Below are 17,593 nucleotides of genomic sequence, written 5' to 3'. Positions count from 1 at the left end.
CCAAATCAATAATCTCTGCCAGGAAGACCAGACTGAAGAGGGAGTCTCTGAAGAAAGCTAAAGTGTGGGTGGTCTTGTTCACTGCATGGTTAATTTGCAGCCTCAATAGACAGACCCTATGTAACTGTAAGGTTATAATATCAATAAACCTATTCATTGTCAGCAGGTCACTGTAAGGCATCATTTGTGACTTTATTTCATTTTTTGTTTTGTTTATACCTCAGGGGACAACAATACTGAAATATTATGAGCTGAAATACTAGATTCTTGCATTATTTTGCTTCACTGAATGTCTCTGAAGTCAAGGCCAGGAGAGGAGGGGAGGAGAAATCCAGGTTAATTCTCTTGCCTTGTTTTGACAGCACATCACAAATTGTTAAGTAAAATGAAATGCCTCTGAAACTGCAAAAATAACAATCTGAGAATACTCCTACTACACTTCTGTTTTGCATACTTTTTTGGCATGTTTTTCTGTTAAAGGCATTGTGGACAAATGAGTAAGGGCTTGAGGGATCAGACTGAAATCCTAAAGCTCCTGTTTACTCTCAGAGCTGGTCTGTGATAATAGATGTGTCTGGCAAAATTAATTTGGAATTGAAGAAAAAGGCCACAAAACAGCTGCACTTTTTATTATACAGCAAGTACATTGAATTTCCACCTCTTTGTCTTAACTTATTTTTAACTGGTGCCCTAATTCTCTTCTCACTTTAATAACCAAATGAGACAACTCCTCATGGAGTGAAGCATGACTGAGCTCTTAAAACATTTTGTGCCCCCTGCACAAACATTGGCTTCCCTGGGAATGCACAGTGCTTACAGAATCACATCCCAAGAGATTCACGTCTAGCTCCAGGTGAGATCCTGTCATGGCCAGCCTGTTTCATTGGTAGGTTCTTTCTAACGACTGTTTGAATGTTGTAGTCTTGGTTGGTGCACTGGTTTGCTGCTTTCATCCCTTCCACTTGGCTTAATGCTGGATGACATCAGGCAGCATATGCCTGACATGCTGCAACTGTGTTTGGCACTTCACGCTTGTCCGTCCGTCCGTCCGTGTGTGAACACTGCTGTGCTGGGGTAACGTGCACGGCACTGACAGCTCCACAGAGCACAGCTCCCTTCTTGCACTGCCATCAACTTGCCTGGAGGTCACAGTGTACCAGCCTGGCTTTTCACAGATGCAAGAGGGGAAAATAGAAAATGATGCGCACATAATTTTAGTGCTGATTTTAGTGGCCGTAACTTTAAACTGCTGGCATGTCAAACAAGAAGTGTGTATCCCAAAGTCTGAGGTGGTTTGTAGCTCTCTGCTAATTCAGGGCGGGGAAAGGCTTAGAAGTGGGCAGTAAAAAGCTGGAGCATGGTGTACTTGATATCAGCAAAAGCTTAATATCCATTTCCAGTACAGTGGTATAATATTTGCAATGGCTCCCATAATTTCTCTGAGATATTCATAAAGAATACTCTACCTTCAAATTCACAGCCCCCATGCATGTAATGATTGAAGAATTATAGCTCCCCTTATGCTTAGTGGTAAAACCAATACTACAAGTACAGGACTCTCTGAGCATAAACATGCCTGGAAAAAACAGCAGTATTGCCTTTGGGTTGCTGGTCCTAATGGTGCTTTGTGGGATTAAGGAGATTGCTGGCATTCTCCCCTCCATGCATGACTGCTAATGGAGCTCTCTCCTATTTCCTCTTGGTAGAATACCAAAGGATGGACTGGCTATAAACCTTGCTGTGAAATCACCGAGGTGATGCCAGAAGTCTCATTTTCAAGAGGGGGGTTAGGATTTTTTTTATGAAATGGAAGTATCTTAACATTTGAATTTTGGTGAATAGGATGGTAAGCAACCTTTTGATTAAAAGAAAAAAAAAATCCACAACCAAAAAAGCAAACATACCAAAGTGTGCCAAGCACAAACTTGAAGCTATAGGACTAGTGTGGATGCAAAAGCTTGATAATATGTCTAGCCTACTTATTTTCTTAATAATGAATGTTTGCAAGCAAAGGCATGAAAACTCAAAATGTTCTATGATTCTGAATTTGTTATTTTATGTTAAAGGTGAAATAATTTATACTGGTGGTGTGGCCAAATATCTGCAGTGACTCATTGCCATATGATCCCAGTTCTGCAAATGTATGCTTGCATGTCAGTAAGTGTTAAGCCAAATGGAGACTTCTGTAAAATAATACTAAGCATCATCTCCCAGGGGTGTAAGTGGAGGAACAGCCACTGGCTCAGATGACCTCGAGCATTTCACTTGTCCCTCAGTGTCACAGATTCCTCCTTTGTAACACACAGATAGCGATAAAAGCTTTGTTTAGTGAGGTAATTTGCAATCTGCTTATGATGAGAATGTTTGTGCTCGCATTGAAAACTTGAGCTGATGGGACACTGTTTTTGTTAGCAGCACTGTAGAAAGAAGATTTTGAATGGAGAAGGAAATATGTGAAAAACACTGTCCTTGCTAATGTGAAATGTCACATGCCTGGCAGGGTTTAATTTCTGAACTCAGGGCAGTCACTGTGGAAGGCAAGACTTCAAGCAGCCACTCAGTGTAGGAACTGCTCAAGATCCCTGTCCCAATCTCCTGTGGGTATCACTGATGCTGCAGAGTGTGAATAAGGATGGCAAAATCTGAGCTGCCTTTATGGTGCAGCTCTGAAGTGCTGAATGCCATGAGTTTACAGAACAGACAGTCCCAGGAGATGGTGTGTAACAACCCCCACAGAGCTCAGGCTGTTCTGAGCTGTGCTCTGCCATAGACTGTGCCTTGGTGGTGGGGATGAATTCCTGCAAAGAGCTTTGCTTCTGAAAAACAACAAAATGAAACAGGCTGTAGACAATAGGTTATAGCAATAACTTCTGCTTTCCCCTTCCTTTTTCTGCTCCATCTTTGCCTTTTCATTCTCCATCTTGCTTCTCAGCTGGAACAATGAGGTCAAGCCTGACATTTGAAACAGGAGATGATTCTCCTAAAGCTTGTTTGGAACTGCCCAAAACTCTGTCAAAATGGCACTGTCCACTGCAGTCATACCAGGTGAATTTATGGGGATTAGGCCCAGCTACTTGACCCTTGTAGATCAACACTATTACAGGCTCTGCTAGTTTCACTACACTATCTTCAATAAATGCAGGATGAAATGATAGATGCCAGGCACACAGAGAAGCTCTGAGTGTGAGGCAGCTGATAACATGTGGCCTGTCTGTAATTTTGTCAACACTTTATTTAGAGTTGAGGAGAGAGGAGTCACCCCTATGGAGATGGAAGTAACATTAATAGCTGGGAGGCATTTTTCCTAAAGCTGATTACAGTGAGTATTTCATACCACTCAGCCTCTGCCCATAGTGCTGTTGCTGTTACATTTCCAGGCACTGCTGCCTGCCTGTGAGCTGCTCTGGCTCACTTCAGCTATCATCATATTCACCCAAAAATGTTCAGTGACAACTTACAGGAACCGCTTCTGCAGGGTCACCTTGTGGCCTTTTGGTAAAGGAAAGAGTGGCCCTTTCACTGAACTCTTGCTCATTGTGGCTCATTTGCTTTCTGATGCTCCTGCTGTGGTGACTCATCTGACCCTGGCCATCAACCCTGTGCTTTGTTTTGAAACTCGAGCTCAGCGGTGGCGGAAGGACCTGCTGGATGTGTCAGTCAGCGCAGCTTTGTACAATTGCCTCAAGGAAAGAACTGAACAGAGCCCACTGGACTTCTGGGAGAGAGGGGGTTGCTGAAATCTGCTGGCTCCTTGTCACTGGTGCAGGCACCAAGGAAGCACAGGAGCCTCTGTGGGGCTGCTGTGCCTGTGGAATAGTTGGACACAGCACATCTCGTGTTGAAGTCCCCATGAGCTCGATATTCTGCACAATACCACCTTGGTAGGCCTGCCAGTTTGATTTAATGGGCTGCAATTATTTTAGAAGCTCGGCAAACAGATTGTTACTTATATAAGCAAATAATGCATTTGACCTACTTATGTTAGCTGTAAATAGAAGATAGGCATTGCTGTGGATCTGAAAAATGAGGAGTCTCATATTGCTGGATAAATTATTCAAGTCTTTGCATATAGTAATTGCTAGACTTCTAGTCTGGTTGTTTGTGAACCAAAACAACAAATCAAGTGAGCAAATAAATACTATTTTTCTAGATAAATAAAGTAGTTGAGTTAAACTTCCTGCTTCATTTAGCATTTATCTAAATCTAGCTTGATTTTCTTCTTTACCATTTCTCCAGTAAATAATGTTGGAGTTCCACTCTTTAGGTGCATGTCCTGGTTTTAGAAATCCCCCAGAGCCAGGAAGTCTTGCAGAGATTTGTTCCATTCAGTGTCTCTGTGAGCACTGGGTCAGAGAGCCTGTGTGCTGTACCTTCTCCAAGAAGTTCATGAAAGTTCAGCAAATGATTTCCCACGTTGCTGCCCTCAGCTGTCACAGCCAGTAATGGATAGCAGTGTTGTTCCTGTGAAGCCAGGAGCTGCATTCACACTGGGGTCTGCCTCTGTTACCAGGAGCATCAACAGATAATGCCACAGAGGCCTTCAGTGCCTTTGGGCAGCAGGAGCAGGAAGAAGCAACTCAGCCCTCAAAGGGTCACTGCTGTTGTGGTGTCCTCTGCACACCAAGCTCATGTGATGTAGGTGTCTAAGGCATGTCTTGATGGGACTTAGCTCTTCACACCACCAGAAGCTTCCCTTTCTGGACAGAGGAGAGATCTTTTCTTTCTACAGGCCAACAGAAATGCTGCTGTACTTGCAGCCATCCCATGGCACAGCCTGTAGAAGCTCAGAGCATCACCATCTTCTGTGTGGTAGTCAGGGAATCTGATACTTAAGGAATAAGATACTTAATTAAGGATACAGGGTAGCTGTAGAGAAGGGGCAGCTAGCGCAGGGTGACAGCTCCATGAGAACTGCACCACAATAAAAATGCTGATTTGGGGGCTGGGGAAGGCTGGTGTCACCCACTGTTCTCCGTGTGAAGTGTTTGTGGGGAGCTATAAGAATAGAATAATAGCAGTTAATTCACAGTAAACCAGCAAACTCTTTAGGTTTCATTTTCACACAGACAGTCGAGACTCCATAAATGGTGCTATAAACTAGAAGGGCTTTACTGATGTTTCTGCTCTGTGGCTGTTTTACTGTACTCTGCTGTAAACATGCTTAACCCCTCAGTACTCCAGCTCTGTACAGGCTCCTGCATGAGACACCAACAGGCACATAGACTGTAAATTAATTTGTCTGCATGCATGATTCAGTCATTTTGTTTCCACTTTCTCCACTAATGATGCTTGTGATAGAGAAATTTCCATACCAATTGCCTTTCTCTAGAATTCCTCCAGACTATATAGAGTTACAGATATTTTTATTGTCACTGTAACACTGGTTGCAAAACCTGTTTTGCATATTGCAGAGTTCAGAATGAACCAGAATTTCAAAAATACTCATTGCATGTGTGGGCAGCGTGAGGATCTTTCCCCAGTAATCCTCCCACCTCTCTGTCCTCAGAGCCTCTTCCTGGAACTCCTATAACTTAAACCCATGTATTGCCAGAGATGTGACCCCCTTGTGTCTGGTCATGTTAGTTCAAGGATATTTTTCTAGATGGGTACCCAGAGTGTATCTATCACAGGGTACTTAGAGACCCACCTAAAAGAAGTTACTGTGAGATTTTCATTTGCCTCCATTTGCACTCAACACATCAGTTTTCCAGTAAAAGGAGGATGATTCAAATTGACTATTCTTTCCTTAATTGTCCAAAGTCTTGCTTTTTCTGCCTTACCAAGCCTGACAATAACTTTCAGACTCAGTGAATAGTACAGAACAGCTTGATTGCAAATAATTTGTAATTATTTTCCAAATACCTTTCTTTTTTTTTCTTTGTCTATTCAGTGTTATCTGGAAAAATCAGGGACATCAATTACTCATTCTTTAAAAAGACAAGACTATGAAGTTCAAAATATAGGAGAGCACTCCTATATATGAGGCTGGGCATTCAGGAGGAGACATTCACTTTGTAATTTTCTGTGCATTTTTGGAGACCTTTGCACTACAGGAAAGGCTAATTGGCCAGATGGAGGTACAGAAAAGTGGGGGCTGTGAAGCAGAAAACCTAGAAGTCAGTCTGCTCTGGAATGTGGCAATTTGGGTAGGGAATCTGCACCATGCTGACACTACAAAGGTTTTGACATATCCTGGCACCTCTGGGTCTCCCCTTGTCTTGATAAATTGTTGAGTCCCTGCAGAGCAAAGGACTGGCAGCCCCTGCTGTGCTGGGAGGAGGCTCTGGCAGCAAGGCACTGATGCCCTAGGCTGGTTTTTGTGAGCCCCAGGAAGGTATGGCAACCTTGGCATGTGCAGAGTGTGCAGTGTTGGGGCTGGGGGTTCAGTTCTGTGGCCCTGAGCTGGACCTGAGAGCAGAACATCTCTAACCATGGTGCCTGTCAGCTGCAGTGGTTGTACTGCTGGAGCAATGCAGAGCTGGATTTAACTGCAGGCCCTGATTCTGCTCTCTTTTGTACTGATATTTAATTCTGGACTATCACTCCCAGACCCATAAGTTCTCCACCACTTTCAATTAGAGCGGAAATCAATCATTTTAAAAGCCAAAAGAAGTCGTAGCCAAAACAAAGGGACCTGAATACTTTTGAGGAAGTATCCTTAATCATAGCCTTGAGACATACAGGTAGCACATCAGCATTATTTTATGACACTGACTTTTAGTCCTTTCATTTTCAGTATAGTTTTGTCCTCTTTAAATGCCCAAATAATTTCCAGTAAGAGCTAATAAATTTAGGAGGGGGAAGAAATAGGTGCTGTTTGAAACCATTGTGCTGAAACCACCTATTGCCTGTTTGAATTAATCAGATTGTTCTTTTATTCCTCCCATGTGCTTCCCTTCTTTTAGAGCATCTTTTAGGAAGGGAGGAGATAGCCTGCAGGAAAAGGCCTTGTGTCCATGAGGACAATGCTATTTTGAGAGCCAGACTCTTTTCTTGAGAGAAATACACGCTCTGATGTTACTTCAAACTATTGATGATGTTTCAATAATCACTTGCTAAGATGCATTTTGTGTGTATATTTTATGGCTGTTCATACTGTAGGAATATTTGCCTTCAAATATTTTTTGGAGAAGAAAAGATGTGTGTTCAACACTGTATGTCTCCAATAACTATTTTAAATGTTTTTGTTTTCCAATTCCATTGCTTTCCAATGATAGGAATCGCTGTGCAAGTTTTGATATAAACAAATAAATTAAAATAAAACCCTTGTGTAAAATGCCTAAGAGTCTAGCATGGCAGAAGAGAAATATTGAAATGTGGCATTAGGAGGTAAAAATGATAGATGAGTCCTGTAAAAAGAGATTATTTAAACTTAGGTCTCCTGAATGCATCTTTTGATGTTCAGATGACTGTGCCTTTTAAAAATCAGTTTCACTAAGACTATTCAAACTTCATCTACAGAGATAATGAAATCTAACCCAATATAAGCACTTTTAGGCCCCAAACCATTCCTTCATTGAATCTATAGCCTCTTGTAGAAATTGAAAGGGAACAATTTTCTTGTTTGTGGTTTTATTCTGTTACAGTGAACAGAAAAATTCACTGGAGTGGTCTGTGGAATGCAAAACTGGAAAATACCCAAAAGACAATATAGAATAGCAAAATAATTTCTAATTTTTAGATGTTTTCACTTATTCCTTATATAGTAAGCAAATAATAAACAACAATCTAACAACACATTTTCATATTTCAGTCTCTCCTTAAAGAATAAAAATATACTTCAGAAGGACAATATGAGAAGCATTCTCTATTTCCAAAATTAACTATGAAAGGGAGATTATCTGGGTCTGTCTGAAAGCTATGCATAACCTTTGCACTACAAATATATCATTTCAAAAATGTCATATTCTCCTTATACAGTAGGGCTTCCATGAGGCTATTTTAAGCACTGTGCTTCTTGCTTCGAGATGAGACCTGGAGTTACCAGAGCTGCATCTCTGGTTTCCCTTAAAGTTTGCTGAAGCCAGAGAGTTGCTTGGAAGGAGTGCCCTACGTGGAGAGTGCCTGCCCAAGCAGAGGGAACTCTGGGGAATTCACTCTTGTTTGCAAGGATGGTTGTGCCTCCAGGTTATCAGCTGCCGTAGTTTGGGTGGCTCTGATGCAAACAAGGAGGTGCTGGCACAGAATTCAGAGCTCCCACAGCCAGGGCAGCTCCTGTGGGGACAGAGGACCATGGAGCAGGTGCTGAGCATCGTCCCCTGAGCACCCCCCATGTGCTCAACCTCCCCACAGGCCTGGTGCTCTCTTGGGCTTGAGTGTGTCTGTAATGGAAGCACTCACAAGAGGTTTGTGGTGCACTTTGAGATGGATGTTTGAGGAAAGCTGCACCTGGTGGGCAAAGAAACAATTCTCACTTTCATTTCTTCCACTTAGCTTTGGATCAGGACTTGTGTGCTCTGATGCATACAAGTGGCAGACTCTCAACACAAGTTAGAGGCAACAGTTTTATCAAGGACATAGTAGTTCATGTTGGAAAGCACTTAATTAGTCCATGTTTAGAGCAGACACCATGGCAGTATGTGTATCACCAATATGCCAGCATGGTTCACTTTTCATATAAGTTTATGTTCCCAGCAGGCACCAAATGCTTTTTCTGCCTGATAAATGTCAAGTACTTTAAGCAATCTTGCCTGTTCCTCTCTGGAGATAGCCAAATAATTTCCTTTCATTGGGTTTGGGATCTTGCCAGGGTTTCTGCATTCAAGCACATCTATCCCTGCCTAATGTTGGTGACACCGGAACTGCACAAATACTCCCTGCTCCTTTCATTGGCTTTGCACAGCTCTGTTCAGCTGCAGGATTCCTGTTACTCCTCTCTCTTGTTCTGAGCTGGAGCAGTAGTTCATGATTCATATTCCATTAACAGGTGTGCTGTAGAGTCTAGCCCTTGCCAGGGAGCTGTGTTTCAGAGTGGAAACCGTTGTTAAATAAATTTAAGTGTCTTGCACCATAGCCTTCTTAAAGATAATTCAGTTTGCCTCCTGAATGTCCTCCTGCATCTGAGGGAGTTCCTAGTGGGTGTGAACAGTTCTTCTGTTCCTAGTAATGATAAAAAGCTTTCTTTGTTATTAAGTCTATCCATTTACCTGTGTATTTTCTCTAGTGAGTCTTATAGGAGCAAACATTCATACTCTGAGCAGCATATAGGAGGTAACTTTTAAGGTTTGTAAAATATTTAAACAATTTAGGTAAAAAATTAAGTTTGAAAAGTCCAATTTGTCATGAAGGGAAAAAGATCTCAGTAACACACAACCTCCTGAAAATAGGTGGTTTAGTAAAATAAACTTCAGCAGAGAAAAAATGCTTTAAATAGCAAATGGAAAGTAAATCACCTTGTCATGTTTTACCCTGTCTCATACAGCAGAATTGGGTCATTTGACCTTTTTGTTGATAATGTCACCAATATATTCCAGGCTAGTGCTACATACCATGCAATGGCAGATGAGGCTCTGTGTGTCATTGTGGTACTTAATTTCAACCCATACAAAAATACAGAACTAGATGGCAGAATGTCAATTGCTTTTCCTTGACATTTCTCATTTCCTCATTTGTAATGTAATAACCTGTGGATGTTGTATATGGGAACGCCAACACTCAAGGACAGGTTTAGACAGTGTAGCAGAACCTCTTCAGCTGGATAAAAAATGTGAAAATAGAATGAGGAAAGAGGAAAATATGGTTTTCCTAGCAATTTAAAAACACAGTACTTTTGACCACTTTTGGCTGTTTTTAGAAAAATTATCAGTTAACATTAGCCTTGAATGACCACAGCACAAGAGGAGCTCAGCTTTTGATTATTTTGTCCATCATTAACACCCATCCAGATAAAGATATCAGAGAGTGGGGTTGTGGCTGTAAGACAGAGCACATTCTCAGCATGACACCTGTGGCACAGAAGATGTAAAAGGCAGCACTGGGAACAGGGATCTGAGGAAGCAGAGGAGCAGGAAATGTTCCTTTCTCAGGTATCCATTACTGATGGCAGCATGATGCATAGGGAACTGAAGACTGTGAGAAGCCCGTGTTTACAAAATACAGGATTTTCAAATGTAGCTGAAGTAGAGTTCAGGTCATGTACAACATGTTCACAAATGATCAGGCAGTTCATGCCAGTTTCATTGATTGTCTCTTCATTTTAATGACAGCAATCTGAATAAGATTGCTTTTGACAGTGTTGTAAATCAGATTAACAGAGGTTGGAGAGATGACTGAGATCAAGTTTATGCCAGTAGAATATATAAAATCATAATATACAAATAAAACACTAAACAGAAATGAAATAGTGATTTAGCTGGAAGCAGGCAAGAAAAATCTGCCAGTATTGTCAAATACATCACAAGTAATATTTTCTGCAAAACCCAAATGATTCTGGTAGCCTACATCTTATTCCCAAAAGTCTAGCCTAATACATTCAAGAAAATTAATTTGGGTTAATTAAAAAGACAAATTTAAAATGCATTAGGATATATCCACATAGTGAAAAACTATCAAGCTACCAAACACTCTTATCTGTGGTAGCTTTTGCATGTCCCTAGCCTGCTGCAAAGTGGAACACATTAATTGGAACCATCATGAAAGTATAATATAATTTTTTGAGCCTTTTCTTTTTTCTTTTAATTCTGGCAAGATTTCTTTTGCTTTTTGCTTTGTTGTACCTTAGTTATGTGTTAAGCTAAAACAAATTCTACTAACAAAGAGTAGTCTCATTACTTTGTACACGTACACATTCACAGCTCCTAATTCCTGAACAAAACTTGTTTATCATCTGCCTTTACTGCTACACCTTGTGGGAATTGAACAGAAGTTATTTAGCAGATCAAAGCATGAGTGTGACAAAGTGATAACACTTTGAATTCTCCTCTGATAGTGACCAAACCATGCTAGTAAAGTGCTTTAATGCAGGTGCTTTAATCCAGCTCTGAGCCAGCATCCTCCCAGACTCAAAATGCTGTCTTTGAGCTAGCAGAGCACTGCCCCACTGCTGGCTTTAGGAATATGTTTATGGCTGTTTCTAAAAGAGAGGTTTTAACTTTGTGAGTGCTGCCTGCCTGGTTTAGCATCAGACATTTGCTGGTTGCTTGCTGATGGGTCAGCAGAAGGTGTCTGGAAATTCTTCTGAGCATTGAGTTCAAACTGGCAGATATACAGAAGTGAATTACAAGGAGCAACAAAATTTGGAAAGGCAGTAAAGCTACCATTCTAACCTGGCTACCATTCTAACCTGGCCACTAGCAGGAAAGCTACCATTCTAACTCTGTGTTTGTTTGTTTGTTTATTTGAACTGGGGAACTTACCAGTGAGGTATCAATTACCTTCTAGAAACACAAGCTAGGTTTAGCGTATGTGATAAATTTTGTTTCTGAATAAGTTTGTTGAGTCTGCTTAGGATAAAAGCTGACTTCACTTAAACATTTAATGGGGCATTTTATTAACCCTAACATTTAATGAGATGTTTTATTAGCTCTTTATGCAAAATGAACAAAATGCAGTTTGCATGAGTTTCCTTATTGTATAATTCATAAAGGATAATTTCCAAGAAACCCTTGACCTCTCATTTCAAATGAATTTCATCACAATGTTTTAAAATTTCAAAGACAAGGTTTCTAGAAGTAACCAGTGTGGAATGGATCCAAATCTGTGACATATTTTGCTATTCCTTGACTTCACAGAAATCTGGTGAAGAGAGTCACAAGATTCTACAATATAATAGAGTCCAGATAAATCACTAGAATTATCTCAACAGCAGATTTTACAGTTTGTGTATGAGTATTTTCCTTCTCTGTTAGTGCTGAAACAATTGTTGTGCTTTATGCAAGGAGTTACTATAAATAAAAAGGTCTTGATTCATCACTTTATCACTGCAGAGTTACCTCACTGTCATTCCAGTATGACTGTCCAGAATCTTAACTGTTCCCTTGGAGCCAAAAGGAGTTCATTTTGATATTTAGTGTTATGTCGTTGGCAACTCTTTGGGTCGTTAAAATCCCACAGTGGTATTTGAAAAGCATAATATTTAAAAATGGAAAGTCCCCTGTCCCAAAGAGTTTGGGAAAGAACAGATGTCTCGGAGGAAGGGAAGTGCTCACTAGTTACTTAATCCTGGAGTGTCAGAGCATTCTGGGAGAAGTCTAGGAGTGTTTTGAATTGAGTGTTATTTTTATAGTGTTCTATTGATGTAATACCAGAGAAAACCAGTGACAGGCTGGTCCCATGAAATCCATTCTAGAATTATGACACTGTAACAGAGACCTTGTGGTTGACAAAGTGTGTTACAGGCTTCTGACGAGTTTATGTTCTGTTCTGTTCTCAGTGTCAGCCAAACCAAGACCTCACAGTGATGAGTACACAAAGAAGATTCCACCTCCTAAGCCGAAACGAAACCCAAACACTCAGCTAAGCACATCTTTTGATGAAACATATATCAAAAAGCATGGCCCTATGAAGACAACCCTCACTAGGGATGCCTCGCTCTCGCAGGTCAGCAGTCCTGCTCCAGACACAGAGGAAGAAGAGCCTGTTTATATTGAAATGGTTGGGAATATTCTCAGAGACTTCAAAAAAGATGAGGATGACCAAAGTGAAGCAGTCTATGAGGAGATGAAATACCCTATATTTGATGATGTAGGCCAAGATTCAAAGTGTCAGTGTGAATATGACCATCACACTTGTTCTTCTCAGTGTGCTACTCCCACAGTGCCTGACCTAGATTTCACCAAGTCTTCAGTGCCATCTACTCCCAAGGGCTTGCTTTGTGACATACCCCCGCCATTTCCAAACCTGCTTTCTCACAGACCTCCACTGCTGGTGTTCCCACCAGCACCAGTGCAGTGTTCCCCAAATTCTGACGAGTCTCCTCTAACTCCATTAGAAGTCACAAAGCTTCCCGTCTTAGAAAATGTGTCTTACATCAAACAGCAAGCTGGAGCTTCTCCATCTTCACTGCCACCTCATACACCAGGCCATCAAAAACTGGAGAAAGACCAGACAGTATCTCATGGAACTAGCACCCCTGGGCACACCTCCTCACCTCCTCATCCTTCTACCTTATACAGAACACAGTCTCCACACGGTTATCCTAAAAGTCACTCTGCCTCACCTTCTCCTGTCAGTATGGGTAGGTCTCTTACCCCCTTAAGCCTCAAAAGACCTCCACCTTATGACTCTGTACATTCAGGAAGTCTCTCAAGAAGCTCTCCATCAGTGCCTCATTCTACAGCCAGAAACACATTGCAAGAAGGAGGGAAGATGGTCAGTGTGTCGGTCAGCACCTATGGGTCATCATCTCAGAGCAGTTCCCGCTCTCGCACACCCACCAGTCCTCTGGAGGAACTGACCAGCCTCTTCACCTCAGGACGAAGTCTCCTGAGGAAATCGTCCAGTGGCAGAAGATCTAAGGAACCTGCAGAAAGTAAGTCCTTGATGTAATTTTTCCTCATCTTTGTATAATAGTATCTGTACTTTACTAAATCAAATGCTTGCAAAAAATTAAATACCTCAGAATTCTGAATTCCTGAAATGAAAAGAAAAAATATTATTGCTTTAGTCTTCATATAGTTATATTTTTAAGGTTTTTAAGTATGCATACTGCACTTAGAAGTACAATTCATGGCTTTGTCTTGCAAAAAGAGTTGGTTCTTGTTAATTTTTCCACAGCTGTAAAGGTTCCATGTGAGTTGGGATCTTCCAACCTTGTCACATACTTCCTTTCTTGATGGATACTAAGACAGTAAGCAGCTTGTAACAAAATAACCTGTTGAGGGTTATTTGCAGAGATCACTGATCACCCTTAACTTGGCCAGAAATCCTGGAAAATATGGTGGCAACCAGAGGTACCAGTTTAACCTTGGTTAAGCCTGAGGCAAAGGTTAAGGTTGGTGATCTTGGAGGACTTTTCCAACCTAAATGATTCTGTGATTCTGTGTAAACCATTCCTCTCCTTCCATGCTGTGCCATGGAAGATCTCTTTCAGCTGGACTGGTGTGACTGGTTAGAAGGTTGTGCTGTGAATTGATCTGAAAACCAACATACTTTATAATGCACATTACCTATAAACCCACACAGGAAGAAATGCACAGAAGGAGGCTGTGCAGGGAAACCTTAAGCCAATATTCACTTGTCATATGCTGTGTCATAAAATCAATATTCCATATGCATTCAGGTTTCCACCATGTACACCATGTACTTCTGAGCTAGTGAAATATGGAAACTCCTTTTGAAATAAAAAGGAGTCACATGTGTGAAAGCAGAACCAGGCACCAGTATTTCTGTTGCAAAACTCTTCCTGTTCAGTGGGTGTCCTGCAATGGAAGGTCGTTCTAACACCTCCTGCCTCAGTGCAAAGCAGACTTGGGATGCTTTCTCCTCCACTTCAGTAAAATCTGTTTATGACTTTGAGTTGTTGACACCTGCCTAATGAAAAAGCTTTCTTTGGAGAGCGGCTGATCTCATGTTTGTGTAGGTGCTGTAGTGTAGCTATTGACAGCTCTATGTATGATAAACTGCGCTGGTTTATACCTGATAAAAGAGTGTTCTGATTTCCAGGCTACTCTATCACTGCAGAAGGGAAGTGAATTCCACACTGTGTTTCTGGTTGTGTTTGTGCCACTCTGTTATGTCATTCACTGCAGTGTGGTCACAGCACTTCGGGGAAAGCTCAGGGTGCTCAGCAGAACACCCCCTCTGGGTTTCCACGGGCAGAGTTGGCTGCCTTGCACCTCTGCAGCTGAGTGAGGACATGCCTGTGTGTCAGAATGGTGGCAATGGGTTTGGCTGGCCTACAAGTCATGCCTCCTCACTCATTGGCTCCACTTCTCCAGCCTCAGTGTTATTCTTATTTATCTCTGTGCACATCAGGAATAGTGACTGCAGTCAGAAGGTGAAGGTGAGAGTAGAGTTAGCAAGATACTGAGGATACTAGTTGGTGCAGCAGTTTGCTTAATTTGCCTTTAGTATTTTCATGGCCTCTAGTCATTAATCCTGTTTTATGAAAGTCTCAGCCCCATGATTCAGTAGGGTTTCATTAATTGATTGCAGTAGTAAAACTACAGTAACACCGGATTTGTGTGCTGGATGGAAGCAAGTTTGTATCTAAAAGGCAAAATGATTCTTGTAATTTGGAACAATTATGAGGGATGTGATGTGACATTTATAAATAATTACAGTGAAAAGCTAGGGAGACTTTGGCAGGTAATACTGAGCATTATTTAATATGCTTCTGATTCATAAGTGAGCAGAAATCCCCTGTAAATCCCATGCTACACTAGTTCTACTCAGTGAGGTTTGTACTCTCACCAGTGTAAGCAAGTTTGGAACCTGGAGAAATTCCTGCCATGAATATTGCAAATCCTGGGAAATTTCAGCATATCTGTGCTGCTGTCTCATATATATCTCCAGAATATGTTTGCTATATTCTACTTGACTGAAATTGAATGCAAAACTTTCAAAGGACTTCTCACTGATAAATTTAAACTAAATCTTGCCCTGCAGATCTGTACCAAGAGCAGCCTTGTTGGCCTCTCAAGGAGCACTCTCTTTGCTCCTTAGCAAGTAGAAATCTGTTCCTTATTGGCCACAAATTATAAGAACAAGAGAGATATGGAATTGAAATTGTGTTCATTTATTTAAGAAAAACACATTCATGTTATAAATAGAGACCAATGGTGAAAAGACTCTGGAGTACAGCTGCGTTGAGTAAATGAACAGACTGCCCATCTAATCTGATTGTAATTTGTCTGGTATTTACAGTATGACTTAATCCTGTGGGATTACTACCCTGAGCAAGGATCAGGTTTTTGTTCAGATATTGCAGAGGTAGAAGACACTCTAAGATTTATAGAAAACACATACAAGTCTGGCATTTTATGTCTTTTAATTCTACATTGAAATGATCCACCATAAAGAATCTAAATTGGTTCCTGTTCAAATCTCATGGTATTTGACCAGACTGACACATTTACATGTCATGATTTACATGGTGATAGACAGGGGAGGCTGGGCTACTCATCTGATATGTTAAAGAAACCTTGATCCATATTGTCCTGTTTTCTAAAAACCCTTTTGTATGCTTTTAACATTTTAAATATGTACTACAGACAAATCATGAAAGTGGAGAGAAAATAATAAAGAAAAGTAAATAGTAAGGCCAAATCAGAAATGAAAAATAAAAGGTAGAATATTATGCAAAAAAATGTTAAAAGATGGAGACAACACTGCAGAAAACTGAAGAAAAGTGTAGAACATGAAGAATGTGAAAGGGTGGAAAAGATAAATAATACAAATTCTCACTGACTGTTCCTTAATCCTTTCTGCATTTGTGTGGGATACCATGGCAGTGTTCCTTAACCCTTGACAGACCCCTGTGAAATACAATGTCAATCCTGAGAGGTTAGAGGGAAGCTATTTAAAGGGTACCAGCACTACAAGGTGCCCTTGGGCTGCTGCACTGTGCCCTTTCCTGAAGCAGTTGGCAGGTGTTGAAGGACAGCCACTCGATCCAGATGTGTGAACCACACAGTCCCTTTGTTGCCATGTGCAACTGAGTGTTTGTGTTCCCCGTGTCCTTCAGTAAAGAGGGATTTATGGAGGGAGAGGCAGGGAATGGTCTGAAGCTTTTCTGGAGTTGTATTTGCTGCTTCTGTCATTTCTGCACCATAGAAACACGCTGTACTCCATGAGGAACTAGCGCTGGAGTCGTGTGCCTGAAGGCATCCCCACGTCCTACAGAGCAGGGCAGAGGCTGCTGTGCATCTGCACTGCACTGGCTTTCAGGCTGTGTGTGGCTCCAAGGCTTTCTTTGTGAGATGGTCCTGTAAATCCTTGTCAGGACTAGCCTTTCTTTCTGTATATTGATTGTTCCCATTTGTTAAAGTTTCTGTTTCCTCACAGTTTCCTGGGAGCTTCGTGCCAGTTTTGAGCAATTATTGCAAACATTCACCCTAATGAACTGCACAAGAGAGCAGTGACCTCAGCTGTGTGCTCTGACTCTGGATGAGCACAAGGTGTGAGATCAGAACAAGTGATGCAGCTCAGGTTTTTGTTTTCCTAAGCTGCTCTGCAAGGCTTCAGAGCTGCTTTGGTGTTTGCCTATGTGGAGTTTCACTCTTCAGCTTCTAGTCACATAAAGGGAGGAAATTTGTGAACGTGCTACTTTGAAAAAACAGTTATAGTGATTGAAAATTGGGATAATTATTGACATTTCCTTTTCCTGGCTGGTACTGAATTAAGAATCTAAACATATCAAATAGTGTGAGGAGAGGAGCTCAGTTGTTGAAAAGGAGTTTAGAGTAGAATTTTTTTCCCTGTTTTTTTTTTTGTTTGTTTGGGTTTTTTTGGTTTTTTTTTTTTTGTTTTGTTTTGGTTTTTGTTTGTTTGTTTGTTTGTTTGGGTTTTTTTGTTTGTTTTTTTTTATGCTGCTGCTTTCCAAGAAGCTGGAAATCCCAGAGAAGTATCGGATGTCCCATCCTTGGCAGTCCAAGGCCAGATTGGATGGAGCCCTGAGCAACATGATCTAGTGAATGGCATCCCTGCCTGTGGC

At 41.2% G+C, this 17,593-nt stretch overlaps 1 protein-coding gene across 1 annotated transcript in view; it reads left to right on the top strand.

Annotated features, from left to right (window-relative positions):
* Nucleotides 1-17,593, top strand: part of NYAP2 (neuronal tyrosine-phosphorylated phosphoinositide-3-kinase adaptor 2) — a 123,775-nt gene that overhangs the window by 60,391 nt on the left and 45,791 nt on the right. The window contains exon 3 of the mRNA XM_053952000.1: nt 12,371-13,468. Coding sequence (XP_053807975.1) covers nt 12,371-13,468 — 1,098 coding nt within the window. The remainder of the gene's footprint in view (nt 1-12,370; nt 13,469-17,593) is intronic.

The sequence above is a fragment of the Vidua chalybeata genome, chromosome 10, assembly GCF_026979565.1.
Source record: "Vidua chalybeata isolate OUT-0048 chromosome 10, bVidCha1 merged haplotype, whole genome shotgun sequence".
NCBI classification, from domain to species: Eukaryota; Metazoa; Chordata; class Aves; order Passeriformes; family Viduidae; genus Vidua; species Vidua chalybeata.
The sequence above is the reverse complement of the archived record's forward strand: the minus strand, read 5'-3'. Positions and strand labels throughout refer to the sequence as shown.